Source organism: Tasmannia lanceolata, unplaced genomic scaffold (assembly GCF_043159265.1).
Source record: "Tasmannia lanceolata isolate RefF3 unplaced genomic scaffold, GAP_Taslan_0.1 ptg000012l, whole genome shotgun sequence".
Taxonomy (NCBI): Eukaryota; Viridiplantae; Streptophyta; class Magnoliopsida; order Canellales; family Winteraceae; genus Tasmannia; species Tasmannia lanceolata.
The window spans coordinates 55,532,298-55,552,853 of NW_027518689.1; the positions used below are offsets into that span (position 1 = coordinate 55,532,298).

At 41.7% G+C, this 20,556-nt stretch overlaps 1 protein-coding gene across 1 annotated transcript in view; it reads left to right on the forward strand.

Moving 5' to 3' along the window:
- Nucleotides 1-15,569, forward strand: part of LOC143888462 (pentatricopeptide repeat-containing protein At1g80270, mitochondrial-like) — a 48,587-nt gene extending 33,018 nt beyond the window's left edge. Inside the window, exon 3 of the mRNA XM_077392914.1 lies at nucleotides 13,822-15,569. Within this exon, the coding sequence (XP_077249029.1) occupies nucleotides 13,822-15,069 (1,248 nt within the window). The 3' untranslated portion in view covers nucleotides 15,070-15,569. The remainder of the gene's footprint in view (nucleotides 1-13,821) is intronic.
- Nucleotides 15,570-20,556: the final 4,987 nt, after the last annotated feature.

Here is a 20,556-nt window from a genome sequence, read left to right on the forward strand (position 1 = left end):
TCCCTAAAAAACTGTGAAACAAGAGACGACTATAATGAGTACAACATTGACTACTTATCAATTTTTTGAATTGATATTTGTCACTTAAAAAAATAAAAAAAAAATAAAGCTCGACGAGAGGATTGGGATTCTGCTGTGTAGTTACCAGAACTTCAAATGGCGTAAAGTCTCTAGAAGATGTAATGGTGGAAGAGGTGGTAGATCAGAAGTGCCATCTACGTCTCAAATCAAATTTCCTCGACACAAAAACACGGGAGAGGAGAAGATCTTGCTAGATTACGGTAAAATCCTTAACACTAAGACAAATGGAGTGCCGACTGTCCTGGTTTCTGGGCAAGAGATTGAGAAGAGACAACAAATCCTAAAATCATGTCTGATTGAGCGTCTGAAAAACCCTAGAATATGTTTGGAAGATGTATGGAAATGTGCGAAATGGTTTTGGGATCTTCCTAGTTTACCAAAACCCTCCGTTCTTGCCCCTCAGGAAGTTCTCTTCATGTTTCAAGAGGAGTATATGGTGGCCAACTTAAAGAGCAAGGGGGATAAAGCGTTTGGTCACTACTTATTCTCCCTTACGGAATGGAATTCAAGTTATCAACAAGGTGCTGAAGCTATTTGGGTCAGATTCACAGGAATCCCACTTCACGTCTGGGCCGTCTCAACGGTGCAAGCCTTGGAGTCGTTATTTGGTACAGTTCTTGAAACAGATATGAAGGGCCATCACGAAGATTGTATGAGTTTTGCATCAGCAAGAATTATTGCTCCAGCTTGGAAAATCCAGAAGTCGCTAGTGGACCTTCGGGTTAATGGCTCTTCCTTCCAAGTAGGGGTCGAACCGATTGCAGAAGTTAATGCGGAAGCTTGGAGGTCTAAGGAAATAACTCTAAATCATGCTGAATCTCTGAAGAGGGCTCGATCTGTGGAAAGGAGAGGGGAGGATGACATCCCGGTGTAGGACATTGCCGGAAGGAAACAGGGAAGGGCATCGGTGCTGTTTTCGAATTGCTCCGGTGATCGTACAAACACTGCCGAGAAGTCCGTTGGATCGGCTCCCACGTGGCAGCCTCACGCACGTGCTAGTGGAAAGTCCGGTACATCAGTCCCCACGTGGCAGCCTCAAACACGTGCTTCGGAAGACTCTGGAGAGCACTCGAGCCACAAAAAGAGATATCAAAATTCAAATTTCAAATGCATCTGACAGAACCATCTGGCAAAGAGACTAGACCGGGCATTTTGGTAGCAATGCGTCCTGGATCCAGAGAGCAAAAGACTTCCCTGCCCTCGGTCCCTCTAAGATTAACGAAAAAGGTAAATCGAGCCTTGGGTATCTTACGGTAGGCCTGAAACACACGGGAAGGAACACAAAGGGGCATCCATCAAGACACCGGTCTGCAAAAGGAAGAAACCAAAACAGATGGGGTCCGCAAAGTCAGAGCCTAAATAATAACCCCAAGCTTACAATCCGTGGAAATGTTTCTCAACTTGCACCGGAATCTTCGAGAGACCTGCTCTGCTGTGCCTTGGAGAGAAGGGTCCTGCGTGGATCCAAGGCCAGCGAGGGGTCTTTGTTTGAACATATCTGAAGCCTTGGGAGTACATCCCCGCTCCCAATGAAGATAGGCTTCTAGAATATTAGGGGATTAAGGGAAGATAGAAAATTACGGGCGGTGAAGAATTTCAATTTTAAGAATCAGTTAGATTTGGTGGCCATAATTGAAGCAAAATTAATGGGGGTCACTGACATTACTATTAACAGGTCTTTGGGAAGGAACCAACGAGAATGGGTTGCACATGATGCGGTTGGTACATCAGGGGGAATTATTGTAATATGGAGAGAGGGTAGATTCCGTCGCAAGGAGATCAGAGAAGGGAGATTTTTGATATCTATAATCTTCTCTTCTTCTGACTGGAATGACGATTGGATGCTCACAGTCGTTTACGGGTCAGTTCGTTCCTCTGAAAGAAGCGAACTGTGGCAGGAGTTGAATTCTCTGCGAGAATCATGGCAGAGTCCCTGGATTCTGGGGGGTGACTTCAATACAATCCGTTTTCCATCCGAAACCAACATGATGAATTTTTCCAATTTTATTCAAAATCATGAATTATTGGATATCCCGCTCAACGGAGCGAAATTCACTTGGTCAAACAATCAGGTACGCCTAGCCATGACAAAAATTGATCGTGTCCTCTCCCAAGAATCGGAGGAACATTTCCCACTCATCTCTCAGAAAGCGTTGCCAAGAAGAGACTCCAACCATAATCCAATTATTTTGGAGATTTCAAACTTCTCTGGGGGACCGCGACCGTTTAGATTTGATTTAGATCTGTTGGAGGTACCAGGCTTTGCGGAAAAGGTCAAGCTTTGGTGGGATGAAATTGAGATTAGGGGTTGGAAGGGATATATTCTTTGCCGCTTAAACATAAAATCAAAGAGTGGCAGAAGGCTTTCGATGTAGAATCCAGTTAGAGAAAAGAGGCCATCTCAACCAGGCTGGCCTCCTTTGAACTCAGAGAGGAGGAAGACCCTCTATCAGAAGGGGACCAATTGGCTCGCTTGAACCTTCTGGATGAAAATGAAATGATTCTGCGTAGAGAAGAGATCTGCTGGAGACAGAATCCCGTGCCTTGTGGCTAAAGGCTGGGGATATGAATTCCAAATTCTATCATCGAACAGCCAACTCTCGAAGGAGGATAAACCTGATCAATTGCCTAAAGCATGGGGTCTTAATAGTTGAAGATCCTAATCTCATCAAATCTTTAATCGTGAAATTCTATTCGGGCCTCTATTCCAAATCTTTGGAGTGGCGCCCGAAGATGGAGGGACTCCAATTCAAATGTATCTCGGCTGGACACAGGGCCAATCTGGAACGAAACTTTACAGAGGAGGAGGTCGAACAAGCTACCTTTTCAAATGGCTGCGGACAAGGCCCCAGGATCGGATGGCTATCCTATGGCTTTTTTCCAGTTTTTTTGGAGGATCTTGAAAGAGGACATTATGGCGTTCTTTCTCGAATTTGCCCCAAGGGGAATCATTAGTGAAGCAGCGAAAGCAACTTTCATTGCCTTAATTCCAAAGAAGGAAGGGGTAATTGGAATAAGAGACTTCCGCCCGATCAGCCTGATGCATAATATCCCCAAAATAGTTGCTAAGTTACTAGCCCGAAGAGTGAAGAATTGCATGGGGGATATCATATCACAATTCCAGGGAGCCTTTGTTGATTCAAGGCAGATACTTGATGGTGTCTTAATAGCTAATGAACTCATCGATTCAGTAAAGAGAAGTGGGCGTCCGGGCCTTGTGTTCAAAATTGATATAGAAAAGGCCTACGACCATGTTGATTGGGATGTCCTCGACTTCATTCAAGACAAAATGGGTTTCGGGCCATCCTTGAGGAAGTGGGTCAGAGCACTGATATCAGCCAACTCCTTCTCAGTAATCATTAATGGCTCAGCGGAAGGTTTCTTTAAAGCATCAAGGAGGATCCGTCAGGGGGACCCATTGGTACCGTATTTGATCATCATGGTAGTTGAGGCACTGAGCTTGATGTTGACAAAAGCAAACATAATGGGGTTGATTGGGGGATTTCGCGTGGGACCCTTAGTTGAAGAGGTAACCCATCCCTTAGTTGAAGAGATAACCCATCTACAATTTGCAGATGACACATTAGTCTTTCTTTAGTACTCCCCTCAGGCTATCTCTAATGTTATGACAATCCTCAAGTGGTTTGAGGTTACACCGGGCCTCAAAATCAATTTAAGCAAAAGCATGCTCTTGGGCATAAATTTGAATCACATAGAGGTGCAAAGATTGGCAACGTCTATTGGGTGTTCTGCGGAGTCTTTTCCTGTTTCCTATCTGGGCTTGCCCTTAGGATTCGGTATTCCATCGGCGTCCCAATGGGATTCGGTAATTGAAAGAATTGAAAGGAAGCTAGCTACTTGGAAGAAGAAATATATCTCTTTTGGGGGCAGAATTACACTAATCAAAGCAGCCCTATCTAACTTACCTGGATACTTCATGTCCTTGTACAAAATCCCAGTCAAGGTGGCCTTGAGAATTGAGAGATTGCAAAGAAATTTCTTATGGGACGGAGACGGGACACTAAAGAAGGTAAGGCATCTAATTAGCTGGGACAAAGTCACGCAGTCAAAGGCGAACGGAGACCTAGATATTGGCAAGATCAGATTACGTAACAAATCGTTGATTGGCAAGTGGCTGTGGAGATATGGTAAGGAGAATCGGGTTACAGGGCTAAAATATCGTTCCGAATGGGGGGACTGGAGCTTCAGAAAGCCCGCGAGAGGAAAGGGCTCAGGTGCATGGAAATCTATTTGTTCTGTTAAAGAGGAATTTGACCAATTAATCCGCTACAAAGTGGGAAAGGGCACCAAAGTAAGATTTTAGCTGGATCTTTGGTGCGGCCAATCTAAATTAGGCCTGGAATTCCCGGGACTTTTTAGAATCGCTTCAAACCTTGAAGCAATAGTTGCTGACTACCTGGTGAGAGAGGGTCAGGGAGGAAGAGGATTCTGGGATACTCGTTTGCGTCGAAACCTTAAGGATGATGAAATTCAAGAACTTGGGACTACTCCTACTCATAGAACCAACATATTGCTCGCAACATGAGGATGATGAAAGAATCTGGATTCCAGCATCTAATGGGGACTTTTCTGCCAACTCCTTATTCACTCTGTTACATGATGGTCATGTTTCTCCGATGAGGCGCATTTGGAAATCATTGGCCCCACGAAGGGTAGTGGCTTTTGGATGGACCTTGATACACCGGAGGATTAATACATGTGATCGCCTAAAGAAAAAACATTTCAGTATGGCGAGTATGTGTGTTCTATGTCATCAACATGAAGAAACTTTGGATCATCTAATGTTGCACTGCCCTTTTGCTTATCATTTATGGATAAGAGCAATTGGAGCTTTTGGGATCTCTTGGGTGTGTCCTCAATCTATCAGCTCCCTCCTATCTGGATGGCGCACAGGGCCTTTTGGAGAAATGGGTAGATATCTCTGGGCAACGACTCCATATGCCATAGTATGGAATATCCGGAAAGAACGTAATAGAGACATTTTTCAGGAGAAATGTAGAACTGCGGCTCGTATTGCCTCGGATATCAAGATTGAAATGATTTCCTGGACAAGGGCGAAGAAACAAACTCCTTATGGGATGAGCGACCTCATAAGGAACCGGTGGTCAGTAATATGGGATAGAACTATCCACTCCAAGCCTAAACCCAAATGGACGAGTCCGCCGATGGGGTGGTTGAAATTGAACTTCGATGGCAGCTCTTTGGGCAATCCTGGAAGGGCAGGGGTTGGAGGAGTAATTAGAAACTCTTCTGGATCAATAGTTATGACGTATTCGGGACCATGTGGAATATGTGACGCTAACGAGGCTTGAGGTTAGAGCATTACTTCTTGGTCTAAGGTGGGCGTCTGACCATGGTCAATGTCCTCTTGTCGTGGAAGGCGACTCCTCGAATGTAGTGGCCTGGGCTTCTAAATCATCAAAGGGACCTTGGAGATTGCAGGAGATTGTAGCGGAAATACTGGATCTAATGCAGGTGCTCAACCCGAGTTTTGAACATCGCAGGCGATCGGCAAATGAGATGGTTGACACTCTAGCCAAAGCAGGAGCCGACCGGGAGGATTTTGAAATACTATCATATTTGTAATGAGCGCTTTCCATGAAGGATATTGTTGTCCTAACCTCTGGAAGGGTGCTTTCTGCCTTTTGAAAAACATCGGATATGTCTGGTGCTCTACTAATATTTGTAACAGCAGGCTAGGACCACTGGTCCCGAATGCTTTTTCAATATTAATGAAAATTGTCATCTTTCAGAAAAAATATTTGTCACTTAACGTTTCACTTTGAGAATTGATATGAAATTGTCCTTTATTATTTTTAAGATTATTATCCAATATGCGTGGGTTTGAATGGGAAATAGATGATTACTGCGTGACAAGTTTGTTTGCATACAATTCGTATTATGATATTGAATAATTAATCATGTTATCTTCTATTTCAATTAATGGACTTGTCTGAAAAACTGAATAGTTGGCCATTTTATTATTTTGTTTAATTTATGTTTTTGTTATATTTTATGAGGAATGATAGATGCAAGGGCCCTCATTATGCAAGGCCTAAAGAAGGTCCCTTGAATAGATCCACGGCATTAAGTGCAACCGAATTCAGTTTCTCAACTGACTTTAAAAATTATGTGGATCTATTCAGGGGCCCTTCTCTTGCCCTTGCATAAAGAGGGCTCTTTACAATACGATTTACAATTCAACCCCTATTATAATTTAACTTCTCTCATCTGCTTTAACCCTACGTCAAAGGCTGCTGACTACGTTTTAGGAATTGTAACAGCTGGTTCAGCATATAGGCCAAGGTTAGTTCACAGCTATTATCAAAAGAATCGAAGTTATTTTTGCAACAGGGTTTGTGAAAACCTCAGTTTCTCGATATATACTTCAAATAATCTAAAACCTATGGCTGCTGACTACGTTTTAGGAATTGTAACAGCTGGTTAAGCATATAGGCCAAGGTGAGTTCACAGCTATTATCAAAAAAATCGAAGTTATTTTTGCAACAGGGTTTGTCAAAACCTCAGTTTCTCGACATATACTTCAAATAATCTAAAACCTATGATTTATGGACACGGACACAGGTGTTGCATGCCGACACGGACACGGAGTGTCGGACACAACGAACCCCAAAAATTTAGAAACGGGGACACGGCTAAAATAGAAAGTATATATATGATACAACATCAAATATTAGATAAAAAAAGCCTAAAAATAGTTTATAAATATAAGAAGAGTTAATAATAAATGAGGTAAACACTATTTGCAATAATAAAACAAAACGTCACACATGACACGGCACAAAAACATGTCCGCACTCCACATTAAAGTCTAAAACTTATAGCAGTACATTGAAAAGTGTCCAAAGGAGTGTCGACACAGGTGGACACGCATGTCGTGTCGGACATGGCTGGACGCGTGTGTCAGCAATAAATTCAAAGTGTCGGCTAAATCATAGTCTAAAACCCACTTTTACTACTGTTGTCTTCCCTTCCAGCTGGATGAATGCCTTCAGTACTCCATCGTTACGATGTTTGAGGTGCATTTCTAGATGGAGCTCATTTTGCGCCATTTATATTTTCCTCTACTGGACATTAATCTCAACCTGTTATTAGCATCTAATCTGTCATTCATTATAAGGTATTAACATTTCCTATAGAATCGCCTGAAGTAAAAATTCTTCGCTTCCTCCACTTCAAGGCTTGAAGTCAGGCTTGTCCGTAGAGTAGTAATCTGTTAACAGAGAGATTTGAAAATGAAATATTGTGTGTTAGCCTCCTTGCCCTAACACACACATATATATTTATTATGAAAAGAATATGAAAAGACTATAATGCCCTTAGGCTACATAAGCTTATTCTAACACTCCCCCTCAAGCTGGAGTATGAATGTCATACATGCCCAGCTTGTTACATAAAATCACTCAATCGAACTCCATTCAACGGCTTGGTAAGCATGTCTGCAATCTGATCATTCGTTCTAGTGAACTCGGTTTGAATTTGGCCTGTCTGAATCCTGTGACGAATAAAGTGACAATCCACTTCTATATGCTTAGTTCGTTTGTGAAATATCGGATTCATATCTATGTGAATGGCTGACTTGTTGTCACAGTAGAGGGATGCAGGTGAGGAGTATGAGAATCCAATCTCTGACATAAACGACCGTAGCCAAATTAATTCACAGCTTGTGTAAGCCATGGCCCTGTATTCTGCTTCTGCACTGGATCGTGACACAACGTCCTGCTTCTTACTCTTCCAAGATACTAGATTTCCACCTATGAAGGTACAATAGCCATTAGTAGATCGCCGGTCAGCAGGAGATCCGTCCCAGTCTGCATCAGAGTATCCCTCAATCCTCAAATGATTATGCTTCCTGAAGAGAAGGCCTTTCCTGGGAGCTTTCTTCAGATACTTCACTATCTGAATCACAGCTGACCAATGTGATGTCCGAGGCGCACTCATATACTGGCTAACCACTCCAACAGCATATGCAATGTCCGGACGAGTGACTGTGAGATAGATCAACCGTCCTACTAACCGTCTGTATCGACCAGGATCTTCTAGTGGCTCCCCCTGATCAGGTGAAAGCTTGACATTCGGATTCATAGGAGTCTGTGCAGGTTTTGCCCCCAGAAGACCTGTTTCTTCCAAAATATCAAGAGCATACTTCTTTTGGGACAAAGATAGCCCCCTTTGTGAATGTGCCACTTCAATGCCTAAGAAGTATCTCAGAACACCAAGGTCTTTTGTGCTGAATTCATTCAGAAGGAAATCTTTGAGGCGTTGTATTCCTGCTTTGTCATTCCCTGTAATAACAATATCATCAACATATACAACCAGGAGAATCAAACCATCCTTGCTTTGACAGCTGAACACAGAATGGTCTACAGCACATTGTTTCATACCAAATCGTAGGATGGCCTCACTGAATCTCCCAAACCAAGCATGGGGAGACTGTTTAAGACCATAAATCGCCTTTCTAAGCTTACAGACGGTATGCTGCAACTCCCCCTGAGCAACAAACCCTGGTGGTTGCTCCATATACACCTCCTGAAAATCACCATGGAGGAACGCATTTTTGATATCCAACTGATATAGTGGCCAAGATTGATTCACGGCCAAAGAAATCAATACACGGATGGATGGAATCTTTGCCACTGGAGAGAATGTCTCAACATAATCAATCCCATAAGTCTGAGTAAAGCCCTTGGCAACAAGACGGGCTTTTAACCTCTCAACAGAGCCATCAGGTACCCACTTACATCCGACTACCTAAGCACCAGGAGGAAGGGAAGCCAACTGCCATGTCTGGTTTTTGGCCAAAGCATCCATCTCAGTCTCCATAGCTGCTCGCCATCCCGAATCAAGGATAGCCTCTTGAGCAGAGCGAGGAATAGAAACCAATGACAAAGATGATATAAATGCGGTATACGAAGGAGATAACCGAGCTTAACTTACCGCATCAGAAATAGGGTGATGAGTGGTACGAGAACGAGTACGGCTCGCAATGGGGGCATCAAGAGATTCATCAACCTGAGTAGCATCATCAGAGGATGAGGGTAAAGGACCCGCTTGCTGAGAAGAGATGGCAGGGCATGAAGGCTCAACTAAAGTAGTAAAACGCTTGCGAGTATATACCTGGAAGGGACGCTGAACTGGATTCGGTGGCAAACTGGGAACCGGAACCAGCAATGGCAACGGAGGAGGAGATACCGGTAAAGAAGAGGAAGCAGGAAAGTAGGGAGTATCCTAAAAAAAGGAGACATCAGCACTGATAAATTTGGGGCGAAGCTGAGGACTGTAGCATCGATAACCCTTCTGGGTTCGTGAATAACCCAGGAAAACACACTTGATTGCCCTTGGGGCCAATTTATCAAGTCCTGGGGTGAGATCCTGAACAAAGCAAACACACCCAAACACATTGGGAGGTAATGGAAACGGATCCCTAGAAGGGTGTAACACCGAAAAAGGAGACCGATTGTTAAGAACTGAAGATAGTAGACGATTAGCAAGAAAGCAGGCTGTAAGCATAGTGTCAGCCCAAAAAGATTTGGGAACATGCATCTGATACAGAATGGTGCGAGCTATATCTACAAGATACCGTATTTTCCGCTCGGCAACACCATTCTGTTGTGTGGGCACAAGACGACTGATGAATAGTTCCACACTAGAAAGAAACTCCTGAAAACCGTGCCGATCAGAAAAATACTCACGGGCATTATCAGTACGTAAACATTTAAGGGAATATGAGTATTGATTTGTAATTTCAGCATAAAATAAACAAAATGTAGAAAACACCTCAGAACGATCCTTTATTATATAAAGCCAGGTCATCCTGGAAAAATCATCAACAAAAATAGCAAAGTACTTCCCACCAAACATAGGAGTACGACATGGACCCTAAACATCAGAATGCACTAACTCAAAAGGACTACTGACACGACTAACAGAACGAGACAGGTAGGAAACACGATGGTGTTTTCCATACTGACAGGACTCACAATGAAAAGGACTAATAACACCAGAAACAACTGAAGAACGCTGCAGACGTTCAGAAGAAGGATGACCGAGCCGGCAGTGCCACATAAAGGAATCTACTGAGTACTAAACGCCATGAGAGTGATAGCATCATCCAGGTAGTATAGGCCATCTGTCTCATGCCCAGAGCCAATCGTCTTCCCAGTCGCAAGGTCCTGAAAAACATAATAAGACGGAAAGAATGTTACTGAACAATTAAGGCGATTAGTAAGCTGACTAACAGAAAGAAGATTGCAAGGAAAAGTAGGAACACAGAGTACAGATGATAAGGATAAGTGGGATATGGCTGTAACAGTCCCAGTGCCTGAAATAGGACATCGAGTCCCATTGGCCAAGGTGACCATCTTAGTATGAGCACACGAAGTAAAGGAACTAAGAAGTGTACTGTTAACGGTCATATAATGAGAGGCACCATAATCAATAAGCCAGGAAGCGGAGTGGCTAAGGGAGTAAGATGGGTTGCTACCTTCTGTTGCAAGTTGAGCAGCCGGTTGTTTCCCTTTCTCCTGTAGGCGCAAAAGTGACTCATACTCAGTCCGAGAGACGAGCATGGTGTCTGAGGGAGCAGGAGTAGGTGCAGCAGGTGTCTCAGAAGCGAAGTGGGCGGCTCGAGCGGGACGCAGCTCGGGATGGAGATCGTAACAGAAATCAATAGTGTGACCCTCCATGTCACAATGACTACAATAACGTGAGCCACGACCCCCATAAGTACGACCTCCCCCTGAATCTCGGCCAAAGCCACGGCCCTGTTCGCGACGACTGCGACCACGATCCCTAGCACGAGTGCCCCAAAAGGAACCAGACTAGGCAGCAAAGGCGAACTGGTCACCAGCAACAGAGATAGCCGGATCGAGACGTTGAGCGCGTTGAACACGAGAAAAGATCCCATCCAAAGATGGGAGCGTGCCTAACCCAAGGATCTGCTGCCGAAGAGGGACAAACTCAGGCCCTAAACCATCCAAAAACCAAGTAATACGGAGCTCATTCTTATGTTGAGCCAAGACCTTAAGGTCGGTGGATGGGCGATGATAAATATCAATCTGCTCACAAAGACCAACAAAATCCGAATAGTACTCAGCGACAGTCTTATCTCCACGCAAGATACGAAAGAAGTCACTGTAAACATCAGTAATCCGCGTGAGATTGTTACTGCCGGAATAGAGTGTCTCAGCACGCAATCAGACCGCTCGTGATGTATCCAGAAATAGCATGTGGCTCGCAATCTTTGGTTCCATACTCTGACAGAGAAGAGACTGAAGCTGGGCATCCTCCTGACTCCACTTATCATACCCAACATCTTTCGGAGCCGGATGATCCGTCGTGATGAAACGTAACATGCCCTGACCTCGCAAATAGAGAACGACTCCAGGCAGGGTAATTAGCACCATCCAATTTAATGGATGTCATAGAGGTTACCGACACCGGAAATGAACCGGAGGAAGAAGCTAATGGCAAGGCCATAATAAACACCAAAACTCAAATGGGATGTGGGTGAAGCAGACCAGACAAGACACACCACAACAATCACAGACACCCACAGAAAAGTGCAGCCAAATATAGGCAAGCAAATCACCACGAAAAATAAACAATCAGAAGGAAAAACCACAAACATCCGCCGGAAGGACCCCGAAAAAACAAGCACGAAGCCGCATACTTATGGAACTACAACGAAACATAGAGACAAAGCTTAAGTTATCAAGTAGGAAGCAAAGAAAAATGTAACAAAGCGGAGCCGCGACAAAGAAGGTGAGAAATGTAACAGGAAGATTTAGGGCATGAACACCCGACGGCTAGAAGAGAAGAACACTATCCTTATAGGTCAAAGAAGATGGGGAAGATGTTACAAAAGAAGAAGGGAGAACGCGCAGGGGGGGCAAACAGGGAAGAGCAGGGTTTTCCAGGGGGGGCGCGCAGGGGGGGCAACCAGTGGAGAGTTGGGTTTTTCAGGGGGGGCAAACAGGGAAAGTTGGGTTTCCCAAGGGGCGCGCGCAGGGGGGGAAACCACTGAAGATGGAGGAAGAAAGAGAAAGAAGAAGAAGAAGAAGAAGAAGAAGAAGAAGAAGTTAGGGTATGGGCTTCAATGGAAGAAGAAGTTAGGGCATGGGCATCGGCATGGGCATGAGCTTCAATGGAGGAAGACAAGAGGTCTTCAATGGAGGTCCCTAGGGCATCGAGAAACCCTAGGGCTTTGATACCATGTTAATAGAGAGATTTGAGAATGAAATATTGTGTGTTAGCCTCCTTGCCCTAACACACATATATATTTATTATGAAAAGACTATAATGCCCTTAGGCTACATAAGCTTATTCTAACATAATCCATTGTTCGTTGAAGGTGATTCACGGAATGAGAATAGGTGCACCTTTCATGGCCTAAACTTTCCTTTGAGACTTGACAACACTTCTAAGGAGATTCTGGACCTTTGTTCTCTTTGGTAGATTACATTTCAGCGCTTTTGTGGAGAGAAGCCAGTGAGGTGGTGGATTTGCTGGCCGAGGAAGGGGTTGCACGTGAGTCGTTAGTTTTTAGGGTACTTTTTGAGGCCTAAAATGACTGAATCATGAAAAATATATTGAAATAATGATTGTAGGACCTGAAGAGATCTTTGAAACAAGATATAAATTGTTAAAAATGGATACGTTGGTACCCGGTTTTGGTCTTTGTAAAGAATGTCTGAAATTGTCTTGACCTGTATTTTGTCAGTTCCTCTCAGGCATTATATTTTTTTATGTTGTTGTTCATTAATAAATTACTTATTAGAATCAAAATAGAGGTGGAATGATCAGACAAAACAAAAACAGAGCTCCGTCATGGTTGTACCTGCCTGAGCTGTCGTGGTCTTGTCTGATATTTTAAAGCATTGGGCAGCATACACGAGTTCCAAAGGTCATGCACGTTCAAAGAAAATCTATAGTACCTAACAAAATGGACTAAATTAATACATTTTTAATGTAGAGATATATGAGGAAACAGATCGTAACTAATTAACTGACCATCTTTACTGAAATATTGCTGTGTTTATAGCTTCCAATTATGAATGTATAATTATATGCATAACTAGTTAACTGACCATCATTTCTGAAATATCGCTGTGTATATTACTATATTGCTCCCAATTATCAACGTATAATTATATGCATAATTAATTAGCTGACCATCCTCTCTGAAATATCGCTGTGTATGTAGGTTCCAATTATCAACGTATAATTATATATTATGTCTATCAGTCCACAAGAAGTAAGAAGTGCCTTTAATTCCTCGGCCCAGTTAAGGTAGCATGGAAATTGAAAATGGCTGACATTAAGCAAGGTTAGGATACTCGGGTCTCAGACCTTGTGAAGGCAAAAATCATGATTAAAGCAACTTGACTCCATGACTTGAATGAGTCAGATTGTTTCTAAATGATTTAGATATGACATTCTAGTGAGGGAAATTATTAAGCCAATTGCACATTTTGAGACATCAAAACTATTAGTACTTGAAGTATAGACATGCTCACTTTGCAAAAATTATTGCAGTAAATAGACATTGTTGTGAATTGCCAAATCTATTTTTGTTTGGGAAAATCTTTTAACTGAGGCTGATAGCATACATGGTGTCAGTCTGTTCTCTTCTCTATATTCGGGACTTGCATTCTCCTTAATTTTCTGTATTGATTTTATTTTGGTATTGTTTTGCAGCTTTTTGAGTGGTTAGAAGCAAACAAACACCTCGATTTCACCGAGCGAGATTATGCATCTCGCCTGGATTTGATTGCTAAGGTTTATGGTCTTAGAAGGGCTGAAAAGTATATCGAAAAAATTCCAGAATCCTTCCGAGGGGAAGTATTATACAGGACTTTCTTGGCTAACTGTACGGTGGTTGTCAATATCCAAAAAGTGGAAGAAGTGTTTAACAAGATGAGGGACATGGGTTTCCCATTGACCCCATTTTCTTGCAACCAGTTGCTTTTGCTCTATAAGAGGACTGATAAGAGGAAAATAGCGGATGTTCTATTGATGATGGAGAAGGATAATGTCAAGCCAAATCTGTTCACCTACAGGCTTTTAGTCGATGCCAAAGGCCGTTCAAATGATATATTAGGAATGGAACAGATTATTGAGACCATGAAGGCTGAAGGTGTCGAGCCGGACTTTTCGATCCAAGCAATGGTGGCAAAGCACTACATCTTTGCGGGATTCAAAGAGAAGGCAGAGGCGATGTTGAAGGATATGATGGTGGGTGACCTAAAGGATAATCGCGGTGCTTGCAAGGCTTTGCTTCCTCTATATGCAGCTCTTGGCAAACCCGATGAGGTGCTTAGGGTTTGGAAGGTGTGTGCGGCCAAACCCCGATTGGACGAGTGTTTAGCTGCCATTGAAGCTTGGGGTAAGCTCGGGTGTGTAGAAGATGCGGAGGCAGTCTTTCAGAAGATGCAAAAATCATGGAATAAGCTCTCTACGAAATGTTACACTGCCCTTCTTAGGGTTTATGCTAATCATAAAATGCTGGCCAAGGGAAAAGATTTGGCAAAGCTAATGTCGGATAATAATTGCGTGATAGGCCCGTACACTTGGGATGCACTGGTGAAGCTCTATGTGGGTGCTGGTGAAGTGGAGAAAGCGGACTCGATTTTGCAGAAGGCGACCCAACAGAGCCACAAGAAGCCCTTATATAGCTCCTACTTGGCTATCTTGGATAAGTATGCTAGAAGGGGTGATGTCCATAATGCCGAAAAGATTTTTCACAGGCTGAGACAGTCTGGGTATGTGAATAGGTTGCAGCAGTACCAGATACTCCTTCAGGTTTATATTACGGCCAAAACTCCAGCTTATGGGTTTAAGGAGAGGATGAAAGCGGATAATCTTTTCCCAAACAAGGCGGTGGCGGCACAGCTGGCACAAGTTGACGCGTTTAAGAAGACGCTTATGTCAGAGTTGCTTGATTGAGACTGTTCAAGAATGAGGTATGAGCTTTTTTATCATCACTAAATCTATCTGTTTATTTTAAAAGCTGATGTGATCCAATGTTGTTTATGAGAGGGAATGGATGTTTTCCTTATCCTTCTGCCGTTTTGAGTGCTATGCTATTTATACCTAAGATTTAGGATCAAGAGAGAGATAGTGTCTTAATTTTCAAAAAAGAACAAGAAAAAAAGAGAGCAAGATAGTGTCTTAGAAACAGTGGTAATTGTTGAAATGGAACTTAATGCGATACATGTCTCCCTTTAGAATTCAGATAGTTCAAGTCTCTTTCCATTGCTAATCATATTATTGGATCTGGGACCTTATTGATACATTTTTTGATGTAACTTATGCTGTTCATCTCTCTTGCCATTCATGTCTCCCTTTAGTGTTAAGATATTTCTGTCTCTTTTGTAGCTACCCATATTATTAGATTTGGGACCTCATTGCTACTTGTTTGAATGGAATTTACCCTCTTCATCTCTCTCAATTCTTCATTTTGGAGCGTTGGGATTGTTCAATCTGTCTGTTTTTCTGGGTCTGACCTGATCAAGATGGGAACGACTCAATGAGCGGCGAAGATTGCATATGCTTGTCTGCAGGTGGGAATTCAAGTTGAGCTTTTACCATGAAATTGGTTCTATTTAGGGTTCATTCCAATTCATTTTTTAGCGAAAGCTCAACCCGACCTGACCCAAGTTTTCACCAGTAGGCCCGCAAATGTGGGACCCGCAGTACAAATTCTTGTCACTTGTGCTCCTATGTGAATCTATGGCTAACAATTGTCAGCTGTTGGTGCTTAATGTTCTTGATCAGATGAGATACGTGGATTTTAGAATCTTGGATTTCCTCAAAAATCATGCATGCCATCCGTTTCGCTTCTCTTTAGAATCCTGGATTTTAGGTAAGAAATCCAGGTCTTAGAAATATCTCCCCTATCATGAGATTTCTAAAACTTGGAAACATGGGATGATCTCCTACTCTCTTGCTGATGGAAAGAAGGGTGAGAAATCAGAAAGCGCCCGACGCCCCCCTTCTCTAGTCTCTCATCCAGGATTTTGAGGAAATCCAAGATTCTAAAATCTGTGTATCCAAACGGTCCTACATGCTAAACATTTTTTTGGTATTTAAGCTGGGATCGGACCTCCTACATGCTAACCATGTGCTGTGTATGGTGAGTCGTACATACAACTCAGATGATACTTGAAGGACATTCCGTGATTGCCATAAATCCATCTTATGGTAAGAGTAAACAGTAAGATCCTAATTACCTCACCAATATTCATGACATGATATTGGAAAGTGGTAAACGGCCAAAGTCATAATGGTCAGATAATCTTTTCCTTTCGGGTATTCAACTGCCATAGACTAATCTTACCCGCATATAGCCTTTGATCTGTCTTTCTTTTCCCTTTTTTTTTTTTTTTTGAACCGTTAGCTATTGATCTGACTATCACCAGATGATCCTATGCTGCAGGATTTTGAGGAAAGAAAAAGAAAAGACAGATCAAAGGTTATAACAGTGAGTCTGATAATTTTTTTTATTTTTGTTTATGAAAATCGACATATCTATTCATAATAACAAAAGGGAGGTGATATTTACGCCCCTTTTGATAACCAGGGAGACCCAGCGTCAGTGTATCAATGACAAAAAGGGAGCTAATGTACCTGATGTCAGAAAAATTCAGTGGCTTTGATTGCAAAGTACATTGGCAATGGGTTTCCCTCGTGATCAAAAGGGGCATAAATATCATTTACCTAACAAAATGTTCAAAGATTGGGGACAAGTAGTCCCATCCCATTACATAACATCGTGAGCCAATCCATATGCTCCCATTTTTAATAAAATTACTGCCAAAGGAGGATTCTCCAATGGCAAAACGAAAAAAGATAGAACACCATCAGGAAGAACTTTAAAACTTCAGTGTATGGCCTGACATTTCATCTCCACAAGTAGAATCAAAATCTCAACCACTCCCATTAATGAGTCTGATAAAAGTTGTACTCATAAACATGTAGAATCGAAAGGAAAAGAGTGACTTATCGATTAGTCAAGGCACGAACCTAAATTCACTTTCCTTGAGGTAAGTATCATCCCCACATACAACAAATCATGGTGCAATATGGGAACTCCAATGTATGTTTCTAGGATACAACTCCGCTCCTGGGGGTGTGCACTCACGTTACACGGATGCATAGTAAACGTGATTTATGCAGCCTTGGTGAGAGAAAGAGAGAGAGAAAGAAAACCTTGAAATCTCGGGAACAACCCTAAACAAACGAAGAAAAGCAGTATCCCATGCTGTTTCCGTATCCGATACAGTCCTTTTAAGGAAGTTTAACAGACACCTTAATTAAAGGACACGATTAGAAAACATTTTAGAACGTTACCCAACGGAAACATAGAAGAATTTGCATTACACGGTCGTTAAAGAGATTTATGGCGGTAAAATAAATGACCGCATACCGACTTACGTTTTGCACGGAAAAAGAGGATTTGTGGCTGTAATTGAAATATCTATAGGCAACCGGAGGGGGGGGGGGGGGGGTTTATAAAAACTTTTGCACTAGTTGATTAATTTGGGTTTATAAAAACTTTTGCACTTATCACCAAAGAGATAGAGAGAAGAAGATGAAGCTTGTACAGAAACGATTTATAGTGTCCCGGTCTTAATCCAAGACCTACTCCACTCTTCTCAAGTTTATCTCCTTGAGGAATTTACTATCTTGATCCTCCTTGAGGGCCAGATCCGAGCATCAATCTCCAAGGGATTTAACTAGGGTGCCCTTTCCACCACTTACAAGTTGATGAAATAAAGAGAAGAAGATCAATCACTTGGCCTCTTAGAAGGCTAATTTGTACAATGGAGAATCACTCAAGCTCTCTTGAAGATTGCAATATCAAGGCTTGATCAAAACACTAATTGATTTCTAAAGTTCAAGGTAATAGTGTGTAAATTATAAATATGTTATTATTGTAATATTGCCCTTACTTAAGGGTATAACTGTCATGTTAAACTTATCTTTAATATTAAAGGAGACAACCAGTGAGATAGAAACGACACTGGATTGCAAAATATCCTAATATTTTTAATATTGGGGACTACTAATATATCATTCATTTTGAATTGATGATTAGTAGTATGAAGAGTCGAATTTCCAATATGGGAAATGGGCAATAAATTTCCATTTCCTACATAAATTCGATCATTTCCAAAATATGGAGTTTTTGATGAAAGAATACCTTCTGATGGTGTCATATGAGAAGTAGCACCTGTATCAGGAAACCAAGGTTGAGGGAAATATTCATTGACATGCATAGCAGTAAAGGATTGAGGTAAATGATTGGCAGTGTAAGCTTGGTTACACCGATTTTTACACTCAAGTGGGGTATGGTTGGCCTTGGTGCAAATCCGACAGATTTCAAATTTATTTTGTGGGATAGGAGGTTTTCCAAGAATACCTTCTGAAGGATTTCGGAAAGAGGGTGGAGGAAAATTTTGAAATTGGGGATTTCGGAAAAAGGGTGGAGGAAAATTTCGAAATTGGGGATTTTCATGATTATAAAAATTGGAATTAGGATTCGATTTGCCACGTCCTGAAAATTGATATTGATTAAATCGACCTCCACGTCCACGTCCACCACGATTACCACGATAACCACGACCTCGTGTAGCAAAGAAGACTTTATCAATTGGAGGAGGGGAAGGATTATGTTGGACTATTCTGTGTTCTTGAGCAAGAAGAATGGGGCGAATTTGGTTAAATTTAGGAAGAGGTGGATGGGCAGTAATAGCAGAAATGAAATTGTCATAGTCGAAATTGAGACCACCTAAGGCTTGCATCACTAAATCTTCATCTTCTAAAGGATGGCCTATTGCGCTTAAGGAATCAGAAATATTTTTAATTTCTTGAAGGAAGGTATCCATTGATTTGTCTAACTTTTTAAGTTCATGGAATGCAATTTTCAATTGAAGATAGTGTGCATTTGCTTGATCGTGAAATAGTTTTTCAATGGATGTCCAGGTTTCCCAAGCGGTAAGAGATTGATATGGTTTAAGGATGTGTTTTAGAACATCGGTAGACAGACTTGCGTTAAGCCAAGAAACGACCCTATCGTTTATGCGTTTCCATATGAGATAATCAGGATTAGGAATTGATAATCCAGATTCATTAACTTTTGTTGAAGGAGGTGGTGTAGAAGAACCATCAACATGATCTAAAACATTGTAACCGTTGAGAATGGGGAGAAAGATGGTTTGCCAAAGTATAAAATTTTCTTGATCAAGATTAATAGTGACAAAAGATTTAATGTTAGATATTTCGAAAACAGGATGAGAATCTGTTTGAGAAGAAGATACTGAAAATATTTGTGAAGGAGAAGTATTTGGATCAAGTGTTGAAGTTGAAATGTTTGAAACGAAATTTGGAGAAGACATGTTAAAAAAAAATGCGATAAAAAAAATTTTGGAGGAGAAAAAAATATAGGAGATAAAGATTTGATAAGAAAATTTGTAGGAGAAAAAGATTTGAGATAGGATCACTCTGCTCTGATACCATAAACAAATTCAGAAAACATAGGATATTTTGCAATCCAGTGTCGTTTCTGTTTCACTGGTTGTCTCCTTTAATATTAAAGATAAGTTTAACATGACAGTTATACCCTTAAGTAAGGGCAATATTACAATAATAACATATTTATAATTTACACGCTATTACAAGGCACAATGTGTTTGGAAAGAGAGATTGAAAATTCCAAGAGTATTTTCAAGTTTTTGTAGGCTTTAGGGATAAAAAAGTCTTTAATTGAAGAAATAAATGCCCAAAACCATCATAAATTTATTGTCCAACAAAAACTAGCCTTTTGAAAGCTTTAATGGAGTCGACTGCCCAACTAGCTTGGGCTATTTTAAAAACGCATCTGGGCACTCGCGGTTGACTGCGGTTGTCGGTTGCCGTGGGCTTGGTAGACCGCCCAATGCACTCTATTCATTTTTTTTATTGTTGGCACCAGAAGGTTTGCGTCAGACCGCTTGGGCGGGCGTGGCGACCGATGAACATGGTACTTGTAATTTTTTAGTTTCAAACCATGATTTTGATTTTCAATGGTTGAGGGCTTGGTTTTAATTTCTTTTTAAAATATATGGAACTTTGAAAAAGTTCCTTTGAACCTTGGAAACTTAAAGAGAGATTGGATTTTTGTAAGCCCAAGGGTTTTCATGGGTTAATCATTCACCTTACCTTCTTGTTTTGATGCTAGCAAACTAAATTGATTAGCATTTATGGACTGATGTGTTGCTTTGAGGTGTTGTTCATGTCATAATCGCCACTACACAACTCTTCACAACATATGACTTGACCATTAACCCACCCAAAAATGTGTTTGAAAACCTTGGACTTAAGCCCAAAGACCATAGCCCAAAAGCCCCTAATCTTTAAAGTAAAAATGGAATTTTATACAGGGCCGGTCGA